Source organism: Sinohyriopsis cumingii, chromosome 8 (assembly GCF_028554795.1).
Source record: "Sinohyriopsis cumingii isolate HCF-2022 chromosome 8, ASM2855479v2, whole genome shotgun sequence".
NCBI classification, from domain to species: Eukaryota; Metazoa; Mollusca; class Bivalvia; order Unionida; family Unionidae; genus Sinohyriopsis; species Sinohyriopsis cumingii.
Window position 1 is genome coordinate 124136712 of NC_142968.1, and position 24191 is coordinate 124160902.

The window sequence follows — 24191 nt, forward strand, 5'->3', positions numbered from 1 at the left end:
GAAATGAGTTTTGTTGCATATATTGGCCTGGACAATATATAATGAATATCATGCGTTTTCGTGGTTTTGCGTTTTCTTGCATCTATAATTAAATATCATGCGTTAATGGGGTTTGCGTTTTCTTGCATCTATAATTAAATATCATGCGTTAATAGGGTTTGCGTTTTCTTGCATCTATAATTAAGTATCATGTGTTAATGGGGTTTGCGTTTTCTTGCATCTATAATTAAATATCATGCGTTAATGGAGTTTCTTGCATCAATAACATGTTTTGCAAAACTATAATATCCAGAACTCTTGATTACTAAGAAGTACTTCATCATGTCTTGTGAAATTTGCGAAAGAGAAAAGAAAGGCCAACCAGAAGATGAATAACTGTCTATCAATACACAATTTTTCATTACATGTGATATATGCAAAGGATCAACATTACCTATGTATTATTTATAAAAAGTAATGCAAATTATGTATTACTAATGTTTGTAGATAACGTTTATTTCAAAAGAGTACTTGCTTTTTTTTATAAAGGTATGCACATCTTGCAACTGCTGTGGACCGTAATGTTTCGCAGATATAAAATTTGGAAATTTTCTGTGTCCGATACCAATAATTAATGTAATAGGATAAAAACATTCAATTATGTTTAGAAACGTTCAATACAAAAATTAATCCATTTTATTGAATGAAACTTGTGTTTAACTCCAAACGTTCTGTAAATTCATGGAGTATTAAGAATCATATGGGCACATTCAGTCTCACATTTTTATCTGTGACACAACTAAATGATGATTTGGGTTTCCAATAGTTTTAACACATTATTAAAGTTTATGTTACACATCATTTAAATGTTTCGTTAATTATTGTTGTAACACAAATACAACGTACATAAATTAGTTGAAATCAATGCAGTTAGCTCAATAGTCTATCTAAATAAATACAGTATTTAAACATGCAATACTTTGTTTCCAATAAGGAGTAACATAAGGAGATATGTTCAGATATGTTGTGTTTACCACACTGTACCAAAGATCGAACACTTCTCTGCACAATAAAACCACTGAACTGTCAGTGGGGCAAGTGTCTGGTTTTTATGCACAAAATTATTCGGAGTTTTGGAATGTTAATATGAGTGAAAGTACTTGAACAGAAGGCAAATATCATCTTAAGTGGTTACAACAGTTATCCTTTTCACAAAATTTGTTCTTTTCAGGATTATGTGATTATGACCTTCCCCTTGATCAGTTCCCACTTGGCTATAAGTTTGACACAGATGAGGTGAACTTCCCATTGACTGGTCTTAGATTTGTCGGTCTATTGTCCATGATTGACCCACCCAGAGCATCTGTACCGGAAGCTGTTGTTAGATGCAGAAGTGCTGGTATTAAGGTATGAAAATAAGAAAATCTCAGACAACCTGTATGTGTCACGCGTTCATTTAGGATTTTATTCCTTTTTGTCGATGTGTTTTCCACATACGTCAGGCTGTACCCAGTTTGATTGTAAACTGTGAAAGTCTTATTTAGGTGGATTAAGAATCCACAGAATATACAGAATTATCTGTATCATTAAACATAGAGCTTAGGTTTGTCAAACATCAATTAAAACAGACGTTTTATGAGGTGAAATTGTATTAACAAAACTGAACATGCACATACAAATTTGTAGTCTGAAATAGACAAGAAAAGACAATGAATACGCATACGTCAAAAAACTATTGTGATGGAAATCTTTCTTCAACTGCTCGATCACATTGTGACAAAAATGCAACTGGTACAACGCATTTCAGCAAAACAGCACTGACTACCACTGGTCATTGTATTTCAGCATTTGTCTTAAGTATTACTGTAACATTGTATTTTACAAAATTAGCTCGAACTACCATTAGTACATCCTATTTTATGGAAACAAACCTAACTGTTTTTTTGCTGATACTAATGAGTTCATACATCTTGTTAAGCATTTCTGAGACACATCTTGCTTAGTTTGACACACAATGCTTCCTTCCACTTCACATTATTAGATTATGACTAATGGCTTTTCTATGGGCAGGTTATCATGGTAACCGGTGACCATCCTATCACAGCTAAAGCCATTGCTAAGGGAGTAGGAATCATCTCTGAGGATAGCATGACTGTTGAGGACATAGCTGCTGAACGTGGAATTCATCCAGAGGATGTAGACCCAAGGTAATATAATACATGATAATAATCTACAACTTGCCTGATTAAATCTTTTATTATCTTGCCATCAAACCCAGGTACACTTGACAGTCCTCACTTAGTTGTTTCGCTGGAAAAGCAAGGGAATAGTTTAATTTTGTGGCAGTATTGTACCAAATAGATTGTGTGTCAACTTTTGGCCCGATTTCAATATTGCACACTCATTTCAGTTTTGCGTATATCATTTTCTCACGCATTATTACTAGTGGTGTAACTTGAGTTGGTGTTTTCTACATGTGTCATGTAGAGTACCAAATTAATCAGTGAAAAGTCGGTCGGTCGATTTGACTTTATTTTGCATTCTAGTAATCTTGTTTAATCTTTGTATAGAACTAATTTTCTCAATCTCTCTTTTTGGTGAGGATCATATAACTCTGGGATTCCATTATTTTCTTTTTCTGTAAGTCGTTGATTTTCTCGGTTGGAAATGCTTCCAAATTGTGAGTCTCATCGTTACATATATAATCACAAAAGATATACTGGTATCATAATACCATAATTACCATAGCAGCATAAAGAAAACAAATTATGAAAACTATTGAACCATTTTGTTAGCTCACCTCATCATAGCACCAATTGGTCTTATGTTGTTATAATTATCGTTCATTGAGTAATACATGCACATGTGTTCATTAGCACGTGCTACTTTATGCTGCTGAAATTTCACTGAAACAGTTATGACATGAAATATCCTGGTATTGAACATTTGTTCCAAGAATGTCTATCTGCCATCACATACAGGCATTGCTACTAAAATGGGAAAATACTCAAAGTGACAAATATTGTCCAACAAAATATGATCAAATTTGAAAGAACCCATCCTGGCATGAGTACGTTCAATTTTATTAAATTTATGTCCATCAAACAAGAGACTGGCATCCACCATTTTGAATACTCGTAGAACAATGCATTGTGACTATGAATACATATACTTTATATGGACAAGTTGCTAAGGTATGATCTAATCAATGCCCAACATACTAGCCATACGTATTTCTTTACCAATTTCAAAACAGGCTTACCACAGTAATGGTGACTATGCTCGAAATGACGTTCAAGCCTGAATTATTTTCTTCCCTGAGTATTGTAAATAAATGAATTGGCACAATTACCTGGTACGAATGACAAAAGCAAATTGGATTCGTAGCGGTTGAAGGAACAGGAGTCTATTATTTGCTCACATAATAATAAGAAACAGAAGTCCCAAGACCATCCAGTTGTTGAACTCTGGATGTCATGTAGATGAAGTTGGTGTATAATATACCGAGACTTCCTTTTTTAGAAACCATATACATCTCTCTCTCTCTCTCTCTCTCTCTCTCTATCTATATACATGCTTCAGGAAGAATATTTCAATCTTCAGCGCAAATGAGGTCCTAGTGACCTAGAAATTTGTTTTGCAAAGCTGTATCAATCGTACAAGTCTGAGTGACATTTTATCCAGTTCCATGTCTAGCGTTAAACTATTATGTCAGGTACTTTCCGTCATGAAATAAACTACCCGATCATAGTACCTTAGGAGAGGTAATACTACCTTGCAAATCCAGGTATCCCATATTAAAGCTTTTAATCTCAAAGTTGAAAGTTACCTGCCTATCTAAGTAGCAGTTAGATACGGTGATCTCCCCTTGATACCCAGTGGCTCCAAATCCCATGAATTCTTCATGTACTGTTTCTTCTCTTGCCGAGTAACAACCTCTTTACCGACAGTGAGAGCTCGCAAAATCCTTACAAGCAGTTTAGAAGTAATTTTACCTTAAACACGTTACGTAGTTTTATCTTCGATGGGAGGTTTACTCCATCTATAAATTCCCAACATTTATATTATGTCTTTCAGTTAAGACATAGTTTTTGACTTTTCAGTGTTATCAATTTGCCGTCAGTACACACCTACGTCCCATTGGTATATACCTGCACGGGTCGCGGTGACGTCCCATCATACTATTTTAAGTGCAGGTTTGGTGCGTAGTATTGAAAACTCGTTTCATATTTTAGTAACTTTCCGCTACGTCAGGGTACGTACAGGTAGGTTTTTCATATTATCTTGTCTTAGCAGTGGCGTCAATAGAGGGGGTGCGTCGGGTGCGCACCGCACCAGCAGACACCATCAGAGGGGATGACAGCAAAATGACTGTCTATACAAGTTTTGTGCAGGAAGGGCGTCCATGAGGGGGACACCATGAGTTACCACACGTGGCTGTCTATAAAATGTTTGAATTTGTGTGCAGGAAGGAGGTCCATGGGAGTGACACCACAAGTTACTACACTGGGTGACGCCAACCCTAATGATGCCACTGAGTCTTTGCGTCAACTTCACAATTAAAATACGATATGCTTTACTAATTTTACTTGCGTTTGGGCTTTTTCGGCATTTAACATTTTCTTTGACCGGATATTAGAGCCTCCTCTTCTTAAAGGTCACTAATGAGGCTTCACTACCTTATTATGGCAGGTGTGGTGTGTACTACATAAAACTAATTTGTATTACTGTTTAACTATCGCCATAACCGAATACGTACAGGTAAATAGTTTCCATATCTTAAGTCCATTTCTATCTTATTTTCATAGTTTGCTATACTGCACAGACATTCATAAGTTCATGTAGCAGGATACGTGCCGCTCTAAACTCGTATAAGTATGTTCTTTATTTTTATCTTACATATTTAAGCAGTGTGAATTGATAACCGCTCTAGATGTGTAGCTGACTTTCTTTGCTATTCGTTGAATACCTGCATTTTATGGATATACAATAATGGGCTTCAGTTGTATGGGTAATAAAGGGAAGGGCGCAGAAGCATACATTGGGGGATAAAGTCATCAATGACCTGCACTCAAGGGTTTGAAACAATGTCGTTCGATGGGGCGCGATATAGAGAGCAAGAACAGTTTCAGTTGCCAATTTTCATATGAGAGTTATGATCTGGCTTCGCGGATCAATATCTTACACCCTGTCGAAGCTCCAAAACTGGTCAATCAACCTAGATGGTTCCTTCCTTCACGACTGGACTCGGCCATATACGTTCGATCGCAATGGGTCATAACTGCAATCAATCATACAGTAGTAGCCACCAGAAGTACAAACTTTGTCCAGTTGCACGAATTGCACAATGCTGCTAGGTACTTCCTGCGTATGATGCCAGTCTTAGCGATTTTGTACCAACAACCTAGGCAATTGTTACATTTGTACAGCAGCCTAATCTAGATAGTGATAATGGGCACTTCCTGTATTCTACGCCAAATGTATACTGGCACTCTCATGGATCAGTCTACCCGCATAGCGCTGCTAGACACTTATCACGTGCGATATCCAACCTTGTCCCTCAGTTTCCAAGAGATGTCTTTATATGCGTCCTGAAGACTTTGCCACTCAAAGGAAGCCTTTACCTAGAAACACCTTGGAAGTAACAGGATATAACTCATGACCTGCTGCAAGGGAAATGTGCCATAGTATTCCATATTCTTTTCCAACTTCTTCGCAAGTTGCACAAGAGACACCGGCTTCACAACCATTGCCCGAAAAACCATGCAACTGGCTATTCAGTTTTCTGGTCGTAATAATATCTTACTATAAAGTGTTCTCCTCATTTATCTGCAGGAGATGCCTGTTCTACAGGTCCAACTTTAGAAGATCAATGACTAAGGTAGGATCTACATTCATTTGCCGTTGCCATCTGACATACTTACATTTTGGGCTGCTCTCATCGTTAATTACAAGTCCTAAGTGAATTTGGATGTGTTTTCGTGCAGACGCTTTCCCTCGAATTGTTGCGGTGGTTCTACAAACCCGACACACTCGTTTTACGTTTGGATACCCAGTAGTTGATTAGAAACCTTGTGATTGTGGTCACGATGTTGGATCTGATATTTATGTCGATCATTCAATAGGCTGAACACAGCTTTCTTTCTCTCCCCCGATGAGATTGACCGATGGTGTACCTATCCGTGACAAAGCCGAATGACAAAGTCCCAAAATTGGAACCGCCAAAAATATGAGATTACCTTCCAACACCTAAAGGTCCGAAGGTGATGCAGGTAGCAAAGAAATAAGTTCGTGGCCTCATCCTGATGACTATACTCAAATGGGGAACATTGGATCAACGACATCGTTGATCTTGGAACCGAATCGCTAGTAAATCGAGATATTCCCCCATCTGCTCAAACAATCACGACAAGAAGCTGATCACCCAGCAAAAAATGTCTTAACCTGAACGTTTGAATCTTTCTTTAAATACGTTTTCAGGAATATGCATTTCTAACAGCCAGTGGTGGATAAAATGATCAAGCGAAATAGAATTCTACTGCAAAGGCGTGCAACGTCAATGGAATATATTCTCACAGTGGCGAGCAAAATAACATTTTATACCACCTCAAGCATACTTACTTCAATAAATAACTTCTTATCGCTCTTCGACGAACATCAGTTAGTTCCAATTACAATTAAAATCGTTAAAACATACCGTTCTACGATAAATATTTCACTGCATGATCATGGAAATGATGATATCAGACAAACCAGAGATATCCGACCTTCTGTCATTCCTGGATTACAGAAGTCCAATAACGTTGGATCCTTGTCCAAGTGGAGTCCATCATGGGTACTAGCCTGCAACAGAAACAAACTGAACCGCTCTCACGAACCTCATCGTTTCACCTCTCCTATAAATCCTGCCTCCTCGTTGCATTAACTAATGGCATTCAGGCTCAGGGAATGCATGCCATAAAAGTGGACACATCAATATGCAGTGTTCTTAAGACGGGTCAATACCACTCAGGATAGCCCATTTTTCATTCCCAAAGAACAGGCTACCGTACATGTGTAATTACACTTTGATAATAAGTTTTGCTTCTTCTTGACACTCCATCCTAAGGTTATATAGAGAACCCATTGCTAGCTCTAAACTGAAAATTAAGAAAGAGCTACGTTTTTGCGTCGAGTGAAATCATGTTTTTTCTTACTTCTCACAGATATAAAGGACGATATATCAGCTCAAAGGTTTTCGTCCTGTATAAAGTGGAGTATTCGTTTCGTATAACAAAATAACCCCACACCAATGAATCTGCTTCATGTCTGGCCTCAACAAGTTATGACAGTCACCAGAAAAATTGCACATGAACAAAACTGTTCTCTAGCTGTTATTATCTGTAATGTGAGACTTAGAGCTGGGTACTCTTCTCCAGCTTTTGTCGCAGAGATCTTTAATCATAAAGGCTCAACTCAGTCTGGTGGGACCTATATAAGTAAAGCAAAATGTCACCTTCAAGAGTCATTTGACAGCTTCATATGGCACCATCTTCACAACTTCCCACGGGTTTGCGGCAAGGAAAATGTTTCATTTTCAAAGCCGTTCCCCGACATAAGAAATCTTTTTTTGAGTCGGCTTATCTAGAAGAAATCTCACAGACCTTAGGGGCCTAGAGATTGTCCCATTGGCTAGAAAGGTGTATCTTCCTCCATCTCTGACTTTATCACCTAAGGTATTATGATCGGGTAAAATAATTGAGGAAAGGAGATTTTGTTTAGTAAATTATATTTCTCTGATACTGCTTAGCCCATCATAATACACATACATTTACCCGCAGTTACGACTATATAGAGAGAGTGCCTTCCGCTTCTTTAGTTGTTGTTGTTGTTGTTGTAGGGTTTAACGCCATTTTTCAGCACAGGATAGGCTATACATGGCGGCCAGTATTAATGGTGGAGGAAGAACCCGGGAAAACCCCGGAAAGAACCACCGACCCACGAGAAGCTGCTGGCAAGCTTTCTCACATACCCATATTGGCTGAATCCGAGACTCGAACCTACGCAGACAGTGGTGAGATGGCAGTGATCCGTAACGGAGAGTGCTTTAGACCACTCGGCCACTCGGGGCCCCCCGCTCCTTTAGTAACTGAGTAATTCACGAGATTTGGCGCAAATCCTGTTATCAAGGGGACCTTCTTTTTTCTAGTTGCCACCTAGGTGGGCAGATAAAATATACATTTATTACTAAAAGGGTTTAAATTGGGAGCGCTGAGTTTGCGAGGTAGTAGTAATTCTCCTAAGGTGTCGTGATTGGGTAAGTGTTATTAAAGAAACATATTTTACTACAAGAGATTGATTTCTTTCTAACGATGGCAAACCGCACAGGCTGTTCATTAATGTTTTTAAATAATTGTTTCTAACATTATACTTTACAGCCAAAACAAACATTAGAGGAAGCCTGTCACATGATGATACAATTGATATTTTGGCATAAACATGGTACGACAGAGGAATTGTTGTGATGTTTGTTGGGGTGTGGATTTTGTATCCCAGGTCAATGCCCTAAAAGAATTACGACTCTAAGTGCGTGACTATTGTCTAAGTGCGTGACTATTGTCTAAGTGCGTGACTATTGTGATTTGATGCAACTGACAAAAGTGACTTTAAGTTTTAAGGTATTAGTGCATAGTATGATAACGCTAATCAAGAGAATGGATTGCTGATATAAGCAATTAAAATTTCAGAGAAGCAAAAGCTGCTGTACTCCATGGAAGTGATTTAAGAGACATGACCCCAGCTCAGATTGATGAGTTTTTGAGAACCCATTCAGAAATTGTATTTGCTAGAACTTCACCTCAGCAAAAATTGCTCATTGTGGAGGGTTGCCAGCGACAGGGATCTATTGTGGCTGTCACTGGAGATGGTGTCAATGACTCACCTGCTCTAAAGCAGGCAGATATTGGTAAGAACATATAAAGGTTCCAAAAATATAAAGATTCATAATTTAACATATCAGTAACAGTATACTATAGTATGAGGACATTCTTACTAACAGGATTTTTGCATATTTTTAAAAACATCTTGTACATAAATTAGAATGTCTTTATTCTTTACTTCGGTTAAATGAGAATTCAGATTTAAATTATTTCTGTACATTTCAGCTTGATAATTTAAATTTTGTTAGATTTGATTTAATTTTAGTTTAGCAGCAGATACTAAACAATTATTAGTAAGAAGATATAAGTTAACTCTTCTGTTCTTATAGATCGTTACACATACCATCGCACTTTTTATGCATCTGTAATTCGATAACTGTTCAGGTCAGCGTCATTAACCATAGCTAAAACTTCTCCGTTTATTGTACACGCAGTATTTAACACGAATTAGGTACTTTTTGCTACATGTATTGACGCTGACCTGAAAATTTCCCGATCTAAAAATGGACAAAATTTGCGATGCTGTTTGGACCAAACTGTCAATAATCGTTCAAATGGTGTTGGAACATGTATATTTTAATATGAGTGATGTTAGAGGACAATGAAATGACAACTGGCACGTCCATGAAAAGTATATTTGTTTTGTATAATCATCCAGGTATTGCTATGGGTATTTCTGGTAGTGATGTGAGCAAGCAGGTAGCTGATATGATTCTGTTGGATGATAACTTTTCTTCCATTGTGACTGGTATTGAAGAAGGTGTGTATATGTTTATATACTTTGTTGCAAATATTATGAACATAGAAGGAATTGAATACAGTTATAAAAGCTTGTTGCAGAAATAATCGTATACCCTGAATTGAATGTAATGCGATAGTTACCAATTTTCTTGGATTTTACAGTTTTTTCAAACTATGGGGTCCACAATCTAACCAACGGACATCTACATTCCCAAAAAATAATCCCATTTAATGGAACTACGATAATTGATACCCATGAAAAAAGAAAGTGACAGTATTACGTAATTTAAAGAAATGTTTGCTAAATAAAAAAGTAATGGGTATACTTTTTAAAAACAGGAGACTTCTCTGTTCTATTTATGGTAAGAAGATGAGAAACTATTTGTATTAATATCCAGGCTCAGTAGATTATACGACAGTGCTCTCAAGAAAGTCAGTACGGTAACATGATTTCTAGAAACCCTGAAGAGAGAAATGTTAACACGAAGAGTTTCATAATATTCCTTTGAATAAACATATAACTTCCTCACATAGCGAAACATGCATATATTTATCTCAAGAGAAATATAGGCTTTATTGACAAGAAGCTCTTACCTTAGAATTTAAGAATACCATAAAATGTTAAATAATTTAAAGCACTCATACTAAACTGTTGGTAAATGTTTCGTCATCTCTTCATGCAGGCGTAACATGCATTATAATCCCATTTTGACAAATGTCTAATTTCACTTTTCAGATATTTAGTGTTAAAAACAAATGACTACATAAATGCATGTTAAGACTAAATGTACTGTGATAATCACAGCTGTATTGCAATTAAACAATTACATTAAAATGAATGTATTTCTTACACTTAATTGCTCGTACAGAACTCTAGCATCTTTAACGTTTATATTTTATCAATGTTGTATTACTTGTTTATAATTATTATAAGGTGCTTATGTTCCTAAGGTTTCATTTGGAAATCAATCTTCCTTTTTATATATTTAGAACCTTACTGTTAATTTGCACCATATAGCATGTTTTGTGCCGAGGTGCCATTGAAGGCTAATAATGCATGCAATTCGTATACATTGATACAGAGGATAGATATTTCTGAAACGAACATTTATTTCTTTGTAGCTGGTAGGTGATAATTGCTTATAATCTATTGTCTTACCTCACATATCAAGTCTTGTAATTATTTTCTATCAAATAAGTTTCATGTTAAAATTGTAAATCTAAATATCGATTTTGAGCAGTTTCAAATGTTAGCGTTCTATTTTGATAGGTCGGTTGATCTTTGACAACTTGAAGAAGTCCATTGCATATGCCCTGACTGCCAACATTCCCGAACTGATTCCATTTTTGGCTTTAATTCTTTTTGATATTCCACTGCCATTGGGTACGATTGCTATGTTGTTCATCTGCTTGGGAACTGACATGGTGCCTGCCATCTCCCTGGCTTATGAGAGTGCGGAGAATGATATAATGAAGAGGGAGCCTCGTAATCCCATTAAAGACAAGCTTGTCAATGAAAGGTTAGTACTAGTTATTTTATTTTCATTTTTATACTTCTGGAACTTTCCTCTTATTATTCTACCTTTGACTCGCACACGTAGACTAAACTCGTACTTCTCCATTAAGACAAATCAGTTGCCATTTGGTCACATGAACTAATTATTTCATGGGCTAATGAAACAGCAAAGATGTCATTGTATATTAAATCCTGTATATGACAATTGAATGGGAGTTTCCTATGCCCCACATAAACACACACACACACACACACACAGATATATATATATATATATATATATATATATATATATATATATATATATATATATATATATATATATATATATATATATATATATATATATATATCCAGGAAAGAAGAACCCAGATAATATATGCACAAGCCCTTTTACGTACCAGTTCTGGCTGAATTTGCTCTTTTAATTAATATTTTGTAAGTCTGAGACGTTTGTACTTACATCATACTTTCTCGTTCACACTGGATCTTAAAAGAGGTATCCATCACAGCTTAATGCAGTGCTTTGTAATGCATTATTCTGTAGCAGCGCTGTTAATAATGGACGTTCCCATAACAATGTATGTTGTAATTCGAGCACATAAGTATTTGGTTAACAATTCCCATTTTTCCAAAAGACGGGACTATATGACTGAAATTAACAAATTTCAGGGATGAAATATATACCCTTTTGATACTAAAATTTTCATTTTTTGTTTTGTCGAAACTAGTACATTTATTGCCTGATGTCTGATCTTGTGTCTGTAACTTTGCAATTTATTTAGGGACTTACACAAATATTCTACTGATTTTATTACGAGGCGATCACTCTAATTATTTTATGAGCTACGGAATCAGCCTATGCGTTATTGTATATTAAATATTGTATTTAAAAGAATGTGTGTGTGTGTGTGTGTGTGATTTGGATTTTTAACATAGCTTTAACCATTTTTCAGTCATATAGCTACGATTTCTGCCACCGCTCTGGTGGCCTAGTGGTTAGAGCGTCGGCCTCGGATGAGGCAGGTCGCGGATTCGATACCCGGCCGAGTTATACCAAAGACATACAAAAATGGTACTAACAACTGCCTCGCTTGGCGCTCGGCATCAAGAGATTAGTGTTAGGACTGTTCGGCCTGGCGTTAGGATAATGTGACTGGGTGGGACATCTTAGCGATATGAATGAAACATTGTTAAAGCTACATTAAAAATCCAAATCACACACACACACACACACACACACACACACACACACACACACACACACACAACGATGTCTGCAGATTGGCATTTTTATAAGTCTTTGGTATGACTCGGCCGGGGATCGAACCCACCACCTCACGCATCTGAGGCGGACGCTCTAACCACAAGTCTGCCTGAGTGGTGCTTTAAAAAGAATGAATGCAGTTGTTGGCTGAAAATATTTACGGGAAAGAAATGCTTTAGAAGAAGCCTACATGTGAGAAAGTTATAAGCATTGTAAGATTTGAACCAAACACTTTTTTTTTACTTTGTGCTTATCGCTGCACAAGTTCAGTTATATGTAAACCGGGAGATATCACTGGGCAGAATTTTTTATGGGCACCTGCAATGCAATTTTTGTCGAAATTGAGGACCGCTTGTTATCATTTATATTTAAAGATTTCTCTTGGATATATCATTGAACAGATATAAACATGATGTGCCGATCATACAGAAAAAGTGTAGAAATAACTTTGGGAATTACGTATGTTTTATGTTGCCATTTACTACGGATATTTCAATATATCAATTAACTCCAGATCCTCATAAAAACGATCAGACACGACATAAAAACGAATTAGTTTCTACCATGGTAAATACAGCTTTGGTCATTATGGTTCGTAATGAAATATTTAAAATGTTGAACTTTTTACATTCTTATAAAAATCATCTTCATAACGTTTATGTCTATTAGGTTGATAGTGATTGTTTGTTTTAAGTTTGCTCATTTTTGTAACATGTTTAAGCACGTAGAACATTATAACTTTTTATTGTTTTGAAAACAACCAAAAACACCAACAAAATAAACAGGTTGATTGGTATGGCCTATGGACAAATCGGTATGATCGAGTCTGCTGCTGGCTTCTTTGTGTACTTTATCGTCCTAGGAGAGAATGGCTTCTTACCTAACCGTATTTTTGGTATCCGTGAACAGTGGGATTCTACAGCTATTCAAGATCTACAGGACTCTTACGGACAGGAATGGGTAAGAAAACTGTACATGCATTTTATTAGGGCCTACATGTTCTGCGAATTGAACAACAAGAAGATGCAAGTGTCTTCTGCATGAAAATATTGCCATGTAACAGTAGTGTTGCATTTTACACAAAGTTGGAAACCAGTGGATAAAACACGGAGCTTGGTTAATCTGGCCTTGCTGCAAATTATCATCGCTATTATTGTCGTTCCGTTTGTTTGTGTTTATAAAATGTGACTTAAATTTCAAGGCTATAATCATATTTTATATGATGCTGTAAAAATAAAAGAGGTATTATTTCTGTATTCAGCTGATAGTTTAAATTTTAGCACCTTTCAGGAAATCTTTTAATACTGATTGTCTTTGCCATGTTAGTTTTTCTTAATTGATACATTTTTGACAGAGATTTTAATGTCATCTAATTTTGTTAATTAGTTAGCTTGCGGGTGCACTCATCTAAAGTCTATAAGTTTGGAAAACCTTTAAAATATATTTTTATGTCTTCTTGCAGACCTATTACCAGAGAAAGAAATTGGAATACACTTGTTACACAGCATACTTTGTTTCCATTGTGATTACGCAGTGGGCTGACCTGGTCATTCGTAAGACAAGAAGGTTATCACTCTTCCAAAAGGGAATGATGTGAGTATATAGATATAACAGACATTCTTTTATGATTTATCCTGTGCGCAATTCTAGCACAGCATGAAGGGAGAAGACACCGACTATACACTTCCGAGTCAATGTCTTAGTCAAGTTTTACATACCTTCACACTCTGATCCTACCAAGGAAAGAGCGAATATTTAGCTTCAAAACAGCACCCAAATACATATATCATATCATATCATATCGAGTGCCTCCCAACTTCAAAGAACTGTAAACCAATTTTAAGTTTTTGTTCGATACCGACGAAAACAGGGAATACCGCTTCTGTCGTGTCGCCCTCAATTCCCCAAAATTGCAGCAATCAACATTCATCTTTATGACCATACGACATCGAATGTATTCTTTCTGTTATACAGTTTTGACACCAGTGGTAAATGTCCCACACAGGCCTTGATAATGTCAATATTTTGAATGAGATTGAACATAGATATAACATCAGCAAATATAGCATACTCTTCGATCTGCTCAGTTTGGTGCTACTTCAAACGGATATATTTCTTTGCTGCAGTATCCTCCCTTCTCAACATAGTGAATTTTGTTGTGATATTTCAAAAGGTCTTTTGTGATGAAAGCTTGGTTCAGATTCATAAGTGTAAAATATTATTTGAATATGCATGAGTAGAAATAATAAAAAAGAGGAAACATCCTATGAAAGTGATAGATTGATAAAGATATGTTCCTGTAAAATGTTTATCATCAGATATATTATGAACCTTGGACTGCACAAGTCTCGGAAACTCCTAAAGTGAAGGCAGATAAACACGAAACGTGATAATTATATCCTCTTTACGCTAGCGTTGCATAGGAATGACATTATTGTCAGAATCCTCTCCCAGTATCCATGTGTCAAAGGTCAAATTATAAAAATAAGTCAGTCTTATATTTTCAATTTTATTAGCCCATAAATATGAATATACACTTATAGTAGAAAGACACTAATTATATCAACTGACTTAGGCTATTAACCACAGTGTCATGATCGTTTGTGTGTTTATATGTGTTTGTGTCCTTAATTCTGGCTATATACAGCTGTCATGATTTACTGGTCGTGCAATGTATACTAAACTTGTTGATATTTTAAAGAACCTTGATATGTAAATGCATTCTCTCTGCTTTTAGGAACCATTACTTGACATTTGCATTGTTCTTTGAAACTGCGCTGGCTGCATTTTTGACATACTGTCCTGGTATGGAGGAGGCACTTAAAATGCTCTATCTTCGGTAAGTCCCGATGGCGTTTTCTTACCATTTTAAGATGTATTTTTCTTGCAAGAAGATATTATCAGGATTATGTTAGGACTCTTCTAGCAAGAAAATGAAGTTTATTGCTTTTATTGTATGGCTCAGAAGGCACCGTCTTCTAATTATGTATGTGTTTCGCTGGGTAATCCAGACTATTGTTTTAAATTGGATGCATCAAGGTTGATATCCTTATCTAGGCCAAAGTAAATAAAAGCACTCTTACTAACATCGATAAAATAGTCAGATTTTAAAAATAATACTGTAATAAGTTCAACAAACCAATCTGCATCGCAGTGCCAAAGCTGTTGTCTCCCTTTCCGCATAAAGTGTTTGTTACCTTAATTCCGCGCAATTTTAATCATATTGGCTTAGAAGCTTTGTATGACAGAGATTCCTCTTGTATTTCTATAGTTTGGGTGAGTGAATGAGTCTGCACGAGGGAGTGTTTGAAAAGCTTAGCAACTGACCTAACCAATTTTGTGCAAATTGGGTCTCTTCTGTACTATCCGTCACGTATCAGAAATGATCCAGCCGTCATCCCAGTATATGTTTCGATGAAGCAAGCCATGATCACCAAGATGATTGTCGAGTTACTCTTGAATGCTGAATGTTTAATATACACATCGATATATCTACCTACCTACCTGCCTACATATCTGTCTATCTATCTATCTACTATCTATCTATCTATCTATCTATCTATCTATCTATCTATCTATCTATCTATCTATCTATCAGTGTAACCTTGAGATTGGAAGCAAACATACATCATGGCAGTCAAATATGAAAAGTTGGTTTGAAACGTTTAAATATTTGAACGTCCTGAATTATTTTCACTCACGTTTTTGAAAAGTTGAACTTTAAATTGGTTAAACCCGAACGGGGATGCAAGCCGCCATGAGTCCCGGTGAAAATTAGAATATAAATGTTCCGTGTTGGTCATTGTAATTAAAATTACATGATGTCCGCGTTGGTCATTGTAATTAAAATTACATGATGGATTTTCGGAAGGATGGGTTTTTCGCCTTCTCAATTCCAGAAGATTCACAGCAGTACCAGGAGTTACGTGTTTCCATTCACACCTTTGATATCATTATATTCCTCAGCAGTGACACCGAGTTACGTGTTTCCTTTCACACCTTTGATATATATCATTATATTGCTCAGCAGCGTCACCGAGTTACGTGTTTCCTTTCACACCTTTGGTATCATTACATTCCTTAGCATTGTCACCGAGTTACGTGTTTCCTTTCTTACCTTTGATATCATTATATTCCTCAGCAGTGTCACTGAGTTACGTGTTTCCTTTCACAACTTTGATATCATTATATTCCTCAGCAGTGTCACGGAGGTACGTGTTTCCTTTCACACCTCTGATATCATTATACTCCTCAGCAGTGTCACTGAGTTACGTGTTTCCTTGCACACCTTTGATATCATTATATTCCTCAGCAGTGTCACGATTAGGTAGAAAAGCTTTCAAAATGTAATAATGTGATGCAATATACACCATAGATCGACTAACAATTAAGATATGCTTATTTAAAATGGAAAATACCACCACTTAAAAGCGCATTGTTACTCCGAAGGATATATTATCTACACAACATGTGACATAGAGTTACTAACAAGCAAGACATAATGTTTATATAACATGCATCGCATAGCTAGTAATATGCAGTACTTAGCGTTTATACATTAAATACTAGAGTTGTTAAGAAGACAATTAGTATTTACGCAAAATACATAACAGATCTACTAACAAGAATATGGTATATATAACACGCATGTTGTAGCTAATAACATGAAAGACATATCTGTATAAAACAACCTGCATCGTACAGCTGCTAGCAAGTCAGGGTATAAGTGTACCGATAATTATAGTGCCACTAAGAAGCAAAACATAATGTATATATCATATGCTTCATGGATCTACTAACACGTAAGACGTCGTTTTTGTATTATATCGGGGCCCCGAGTGGCCGAGTGGTCTAAAGCGCTCTCCGTTACGGATCACTGCCATCTCATCTCTGTCTGCGTGGGTTCGAGTCTAGGATTAGGCCAATGTGGGTATGTGAGAAAGCTTGCCAGTAGCTTCTCGTGGGTTGGTGATTCTTCCCGGGGTTTTCACGTGTTCTTCCTCCACCATTAATACTGGCCGCCATTTATAGCTTATCGTGTGCTGAAAAATGGCGTTAAACCCCACAACAACAACAATAACAATTGTATTATATGCATCATGTAGGGCATATTGTTTATATTACATGCATCATGTAGGGTATAGTGTTTAAACATAGTGTTTATATTACATGCATCATGCAGGGCATAGTGTTTAAACATAGTGTTTATATTACATGCATCATGTAGGGCATAGTGTTTATATTACATGCATCATGTAGGGCATAGTGTTTAAACATAGTGTTTATATTACATGCATCATGTAGGGCATAGTGTTTATATTACATGCATCATGTAGGGCATAGTGTTTAAACATAGTATTTATATTACATGCATCATGTAGGGCATAGTTTTTATATTACATGCATCATGTAGGCATAGTGTTTAAACATAGTGTTTATATTACATGCATCATGTAGGGCATAGTGTTTAAACATAGTGTTTATATTACATGCATCATGTAGGGCATAGTGTGTAAACATAGTGTTTATATTACATGCATCATGTAGGGCATAGTGTTTATATTACATGAATCGTGTAGGGCATAGTGTTTATATTACATTCATCATGTTATTAGTAAGATAGACATTACTTATTAATAACATGCGTCATAGAACTACATATAAGACATAAGTGATGTTTTTTTTATATAAATGCCATCATAAAGCTACTAATTAGGAAGATAATTTGTTATGGAGGATTTGTTTAATCTAGGTTTTTGTGTGTATGTGTGTGTGTGTTGGATTTTTAACGTAGCTTTAAAATTGTGTCAGTCATTTCGCTACGATGTCTGCAGCGTGATAGTTTATAGTGATGTCTTGCAGTGGGGGATCATGCCGCAGACATGTAGCATTATCCTGACAACAGAACGACCAGTCCTAACACTAACCTATTAAGGTTGAGCCTCTAGGCTACCGGAGCGATACCTATAAGATTGCAAGGTGCAGAAAAGGCTCTTGTATGAGCCATAATCGATACAATATCAGTCGATTGCTTGACGAAAAATTAAGATGAAAGGAAAGGATGCCCAATAAATGATTACACTTGCTCAAGTGGATATTGGCAACTTGAATGGGTGATCCGAGCTAACTAATGTATCACTGAACCATTATATAGTAACGTTTATTTAGATTTGGTGTTTTACCGCCCAGCAATACAAATAGGCTATGGTGTATCATGGAAATTAGAGCAAAATGATTTCCCCATGAAAATATCATGTGATCTAATCCAGGCTGCTCTGATTCGAATCGTGCATCAGCCACACTTACCACTGGGTCACATCATCATTTGGATGGCTGCTTTTGGTACACATTATTTATATCGAAACAAATTTTGTCATCTTTCGATTTTTCCATAATCCTACTAAAGGTTTAAATACAGCAATTTTAGATTTAATTGCCCAGAAGGTAATATTAAACATAGGTCTATGTTATTGATAGTCAGGAGCATGGACTCTGATATATTGTCCAAATATGCTACAGCAGATCTGAGTCTGGCATGTTCAAAATACATATCTTTGTCCCTGACCTAGTATTCCAACATGATACATCTGTGCTGGGCTGGTGCTCTTCACAAAACACATTCTTTATCCTGATCTACTGGTCGAATATCATCAATCAGAAATGGGTTTTGTTCTATTTGTGGCAAACAACATAACCTCTAATCTATTGACTCAGTACAATTTAGCAAAACTGGATTTATACTTTTCACAGCAAACAGCTTACATCATGGTGTACGGGCCCAGTATGGTACAGCAGAGCTGTATTTATACTTTCCACAACAAACCTACTAGATCATGGTGTACTGGCCCAGTATGGTATAGCAGAGCTGGGTTGGCGCTGTTCAGATGTTATGTGATTTGGATTTTTAACGTAGCTTCAACAATTGTTCAGTCATATCGCTACGATGTTTGCAACGTGGCAGTTTATAGTGATTTCTAGCACTGGTGCATCATGCTTCAGACATGTAGTATGATGTCCCACCATGTCACATTATCCTGACACCAGGCCGACCAGTTTTAAAACTAACCGCCTAATGCTGAGCGCCACGCGAGGTTGCTGTTAGTACCATTTTTGTAAGTCTTTGGTATGACTGGGCTGGGGATCGAACCCACGACCTGTACCATCCGAAGCGGTGGCTCTAACCACTAGACCACCGGAGCTGTTCAGAGTAAACAAGTTTGATTCTGATTTATTGCTTCAGTATGTAACAGGATATTTGGGTCTGTGTTGTTCAAAATAAACACCACTGGCTCTGATCTGTTAACTGTTATTTCTATTTGTCCCTCATTTCTCTTGCCAACGCAAAACATTACAGACATTTTCAAGAGCTAAAATTCTTCCCCCATTCCAAAGGGAGTCCGTTGTTTCTAATTTGCAAGATACATTTATTAATAACAGATTTTTAAAATTTCAAAAATATTTTGATCACTTCACTCATTTATGGCGAGATAGAAAACATACTGATACGATACTATTATTTTGTGATCTGCTGATTCATTAAGGCTTATATGTAAAACCTCAAACATTGATCCTGAACTGTAAAATCACTTAAGAAAAGTACATGTAAATGATTTGTAGACAAGGTAAATATAATCTACTAATCTATGACAATATTTTCCTTTTATGTTTCCACGAATAGGCAATCAACAACTGATTTTCAAACATTTCCTAATTTGCGGGCTTGTATGTAAATATTCCATATCTCGTCTTATTTCAGACTACTCCAAAATTATTTCATGTTTCGATTCATAAGGATAGTGTGAGATTTATAAATAAATAAATATGTTTATAAACAAACCATGGAATTACCCTTTGTGCGGTGTATAGATCGTTCATGAGCGTCTCGGGTCAGACAAGAACTAATATGCAGACATGTATGACTGTAATAAAACTGATCTTGTGTGGAATTGTTTGAAAGGTGTATGAAATGTATGAAATCTTTTATTAAATTATCAGCAGGCACGACATTTACATATCATACTTGTGTATTATTTGTTAAACATTTTAAAAAACTTCTTAAGGTAACGTTTCGTATTTTATTAAAATGCTCATTTTCTATTTCTTTTAGGGGATCTTGGTGGTTCCCAGCTTTCCCATTTTCATTGCTGATCCTTGTCTATGATGAGTGCCGAAAACTTGTCATACGTCGCTCTGCTCCTGGAGGATTTCTTGAGAGAGAAACTTACTTTTAATAAACATTTACTGTGATAGACTAAAAAGAGAAATCAATACTGATATTATAACGTATGATGAAATGAAATACCCAGTGATGGTATTAGTGACAGCATAAGTAAGTTTAATGAATTCTTGAAATTTGATTCAGCGTTAGTGCTATGTTTTTACTTAATTGAAATGTTATATATATATATATATATATATATATATATATATATATATATATATATATATATATATATATATATATATATATATTTTTTTTGTGTGTGTGTGTGTGTGTTTAAATTTGTTTTCGCTTTTACAAGGACAAACACTAATGATTTATACTAATCTATTGATTTGAATGAACTAGATTTATACCGTGCTCACCCTCTCAAAAAAGAATAGAGTTTTCATGTAAATTGTGATATGTGCAATGTTAATCGTGTTATCACGCATTGTTGTAGCTTTTTCATGTGAGTGTTTGTCAACACATATTTCTTGCCTCATCAGCAATACACTTTTAAATAGTAAAATTATTAAACTTTATTTGGACCCAAAACCATTGAGGCAGCTATATTGTTCCATTGTGCTGTCCACTGTCTGTATGTCCACTTTTTGTGAATTATTTAGATATGTTTCGCAATAATACATACTATATGAAGCACTTAGCTTTGGCGTTTCACGAATGGATATTTGTGGAGGAAACAGTATGGGTTATTTCTTTACAAATTTAAGTACATTGTTGGCTTAAGGGTAATAAATGTTTGTATATGTCCTCTATATGGATGTTCCATGGCTGAAAATATATCTCTGGATCTTGAAGTTAAATTTTATTAAATATTACAAACTGTATCACGTTTACAGCTTCCTTTAAACGTCTATTCTTTGCACTATGTGGTACAATGTAAGAAATATGTGAATAATAAAGTATGTCGTTGCCATGTCTACTTGATCATCAACAATATATTTCATTAATATTTACATATTTATTTATTAAAGCAATGTGTTCTCTTTTGAAATCTTGCATCACATATGTACGAATTAGAGAAATACAGTTTTAAAATGTCAAATAAAAATTCAACATTGACCAGGGGATGCTATTATTATTTTTTGAGTTCACTTTCGTCACTGCCGATACAGATAGGTTCAACTAAGGTCTTCATCTTTGCCTATCATATGGTTCAGCGTCTTATGGTATGATGTTCATATGTCCTTTCTTCCCTATTTACCCTAGTTATTTGACTAGTGCTACTCACCAGCTACTATTTTCAGACTTTGCAAATAGCTTGCATTTTTGTTAGGGACAAGAAAAGGTCACTGTGACTGAAATAAGTTAAATGGTATATAACACGATAAAATTAGTTCCACGTCACAGACCTGAAAACAAAGTACGACAATGCACACTCCGATATGTTCACCCTTTGACATTGGTTGAAACACACGTATTGTACATTAATTAACTTTGATCGTGGAATAGACAATTAAGCTCTGTCTTTCTTGTCATATACCTCGTCCAAAGTGTATGCAGGGCTTGCTTTTCAGCGTCATTGGGGCCAACTTTTAACAATTGTTCTTGCTATTTCTCCATAATAGGTAGGTAGTCATGTCGACGTGAAATTTTGACACGAAGATGAATCTTTACTTGTAGAGGGTTTAAACTGTAATTCTGCAGATCCGGTATACATTACTGCATATATGATACTCATATTTAATAACATGTCCAAGCTACATTTACTGATCAGACGGTCATACAGGTATGGCTATTTTACTGAGAAACCTTTCATGAAATTTAGCTGCTTGTCAATGAAAAGGATTAAAATTAAATTATCTACATCTTGAAAACTTTGAAACATTTTATAACAGCGATGTCTCGTGAACGGATGGTTATAGTAACGGTTCTTGCTGTAATATCTATTCCTATAAGAAAATGACGTTGATCTAACTTCAAATTGGCCAACCTGAAAATTGGTAAAATACTAGTTTCCTCTGAACGGATGATCCTATATAAATTGATATTACATTAAGACACTAGCACAAGCAAGGCTTAGTTGGTATTGAATATAAATGATTCACATCGGAACACTAACATGACCATTTCAAACTTCTTTGTATTAATATTCCTTTTGGCGCAAAATATGGCACTGGCATGGTTCTGCATGAAAATGGTGCACATGTGATCACCAACAAAATCTGCACCGTTGTGAATGATATCAGTTACTTTCTACTTACTTGTGAATGTTTAATAGTTAGTTCGTTTGTTATGGAGTCCCAAGTGAATGAAAATGGGATGTGGTAAATTGTAAATAACCATGAGTGAGTATTGGAGAATTATCAATTACCCCTCTAAGGAGGACACATCTTAAACAATATTTTTTGAAAGTTCTAAAAATGCTACTTCTTCATCACAAACTGCGTTTTCCAACCAATTAAGTTTGTGAGACGAAGTGGTTTAAACAGAGAAATAGTTTGGCCAGTCTCTGTTATTGAATTATAGTGTTCATTCCGTGCACATGTAAAACGTGAGATGCATATAATGTTGGATCATAACTAGACTGGAGTCATTCTCAAGGGCTTCCTTAGCCATTGCTCTAGTAACTGCACAAGCTAGGTATAAATAATGGATGTCTGTTTCAATATAATCGACCTTTTGATCCAAAAAGGGCCTGTGAGTTAACAAATGGATTAACCACAACCTAATATATACAGTTAGGTCATTGCATATTAATAAATGAATGCCTTCAGAGGGTAGAGACGACATTGTTGTAACTGTGACGGGTCCTGAGAATAAATCTGATTACAGATTTACACGATGGAGGGAACAGTAACAAAACCGCACTCCACTCCATGAATAAGAACACTTTCATAAAAGAATACTTACAAGATAAGGCGAGGTACCTGATAATAAAAGACTCTCTGTCGATTAAAACGTTAGTGGGATAAAATTGGACAAATCACCCATGAGTGATATAGAGTCCTTCGACATGAATGATTCATAAATCTCTATAATAAAATCAGACCGGGGTTTGTTTGACCGAACAAATGTATTGCTTTCAATAAGTGACCTGGACCCTGACAATTTAGAAATAAGAGCATGCGAAATAGGTCTGTCTTGATTATGTTGCATAATTGCAATTTGTGGCAACCAGAAATAACGTTCCCGTTCCTCTTTCGATAAGCACAAGTAGGAATAAATAAGGATTTCTAATCCGTTTTGTCAGAGACTTGATTTCAAACGTTGTGCCATTTTATAATTTGGAAGTGCTCATGTTAGGCTGAAATAGTTTTTGTTTTGCTAGAAGGCTGCTGAGCGGAAGAATAACTGACTAATGAAATTCAGTTCGCTAATACATCTTCGTCAGCTGCACGAGCAGCAGTTTCAAAATTTCGACCTTATGCTAATCAAGGTAAATCTTAACGTCACCAAGGACGCAATATTTGAAATCATCGACTAATATGAGTTGTCACAGATTTGTAATCTTGACCAAATTTCTTGCCAAACCCCCCACCTCTCAAATGCCTGCTCCTTTTGCTTTTGTGAATTCGACATCAGTCTGCCCAATTGTTTTCCATA

The 24191-nt window shown here is 35.9% G+C and overlaps 1 protein-coding gene across 2 annotated transcripts in view; it reads left to right on the top strand.

Moving 5' to 3' along the window:
* The window catches only part of LOC149794567 (sodium/potassium-transporting ATPase subunit alpha-like), a 51900-nt gene extending 30193 nt beyond the window's left edge, over positions 1 to 21707 (top strand). For both annotated transcript variants that reach the window (XM_089968840.1, XM_089968841.1), the window contains exons 12-20: positions 1211 to 1386; positions 2050 to 2186; positions 8706 to 8923; positions 9556 to 9657; positions 10909 to 11158; positions 13207 to 13381; positions 13884 to 14014; positions 15159 to 15260; positions 20529 to 21707. In XM_089968840.1, the coding sequence (XP_089824966.1) occupies positions 1211 to 1386; positions 2050 to 2186; positions 8706 to 8923; positions 9556 to 9657; positions 10909 to 11158; positions 13207 to 13381; positions 13884 to 14014; positions 15159 to 15260; positions 20529 to 20652 (1415 nt within the window). In that variant the 3' untranslated portion in view covers positions 20653 to 21707. The remainder of the gene's footprint in view (positions 1 to 1210; positions 1387 to 2049; positions 2187 to 8705; positions 8924 to 9555; positions 9658 to 10908; positions 11159 to 13206; positions 13382 to 13883; positions 14015 to 15158; positions 15261 to 20528) is intronic.
* The last annotated feature ends 2484 nt before the right edge of the window (positions 21708 to 24191 follow it).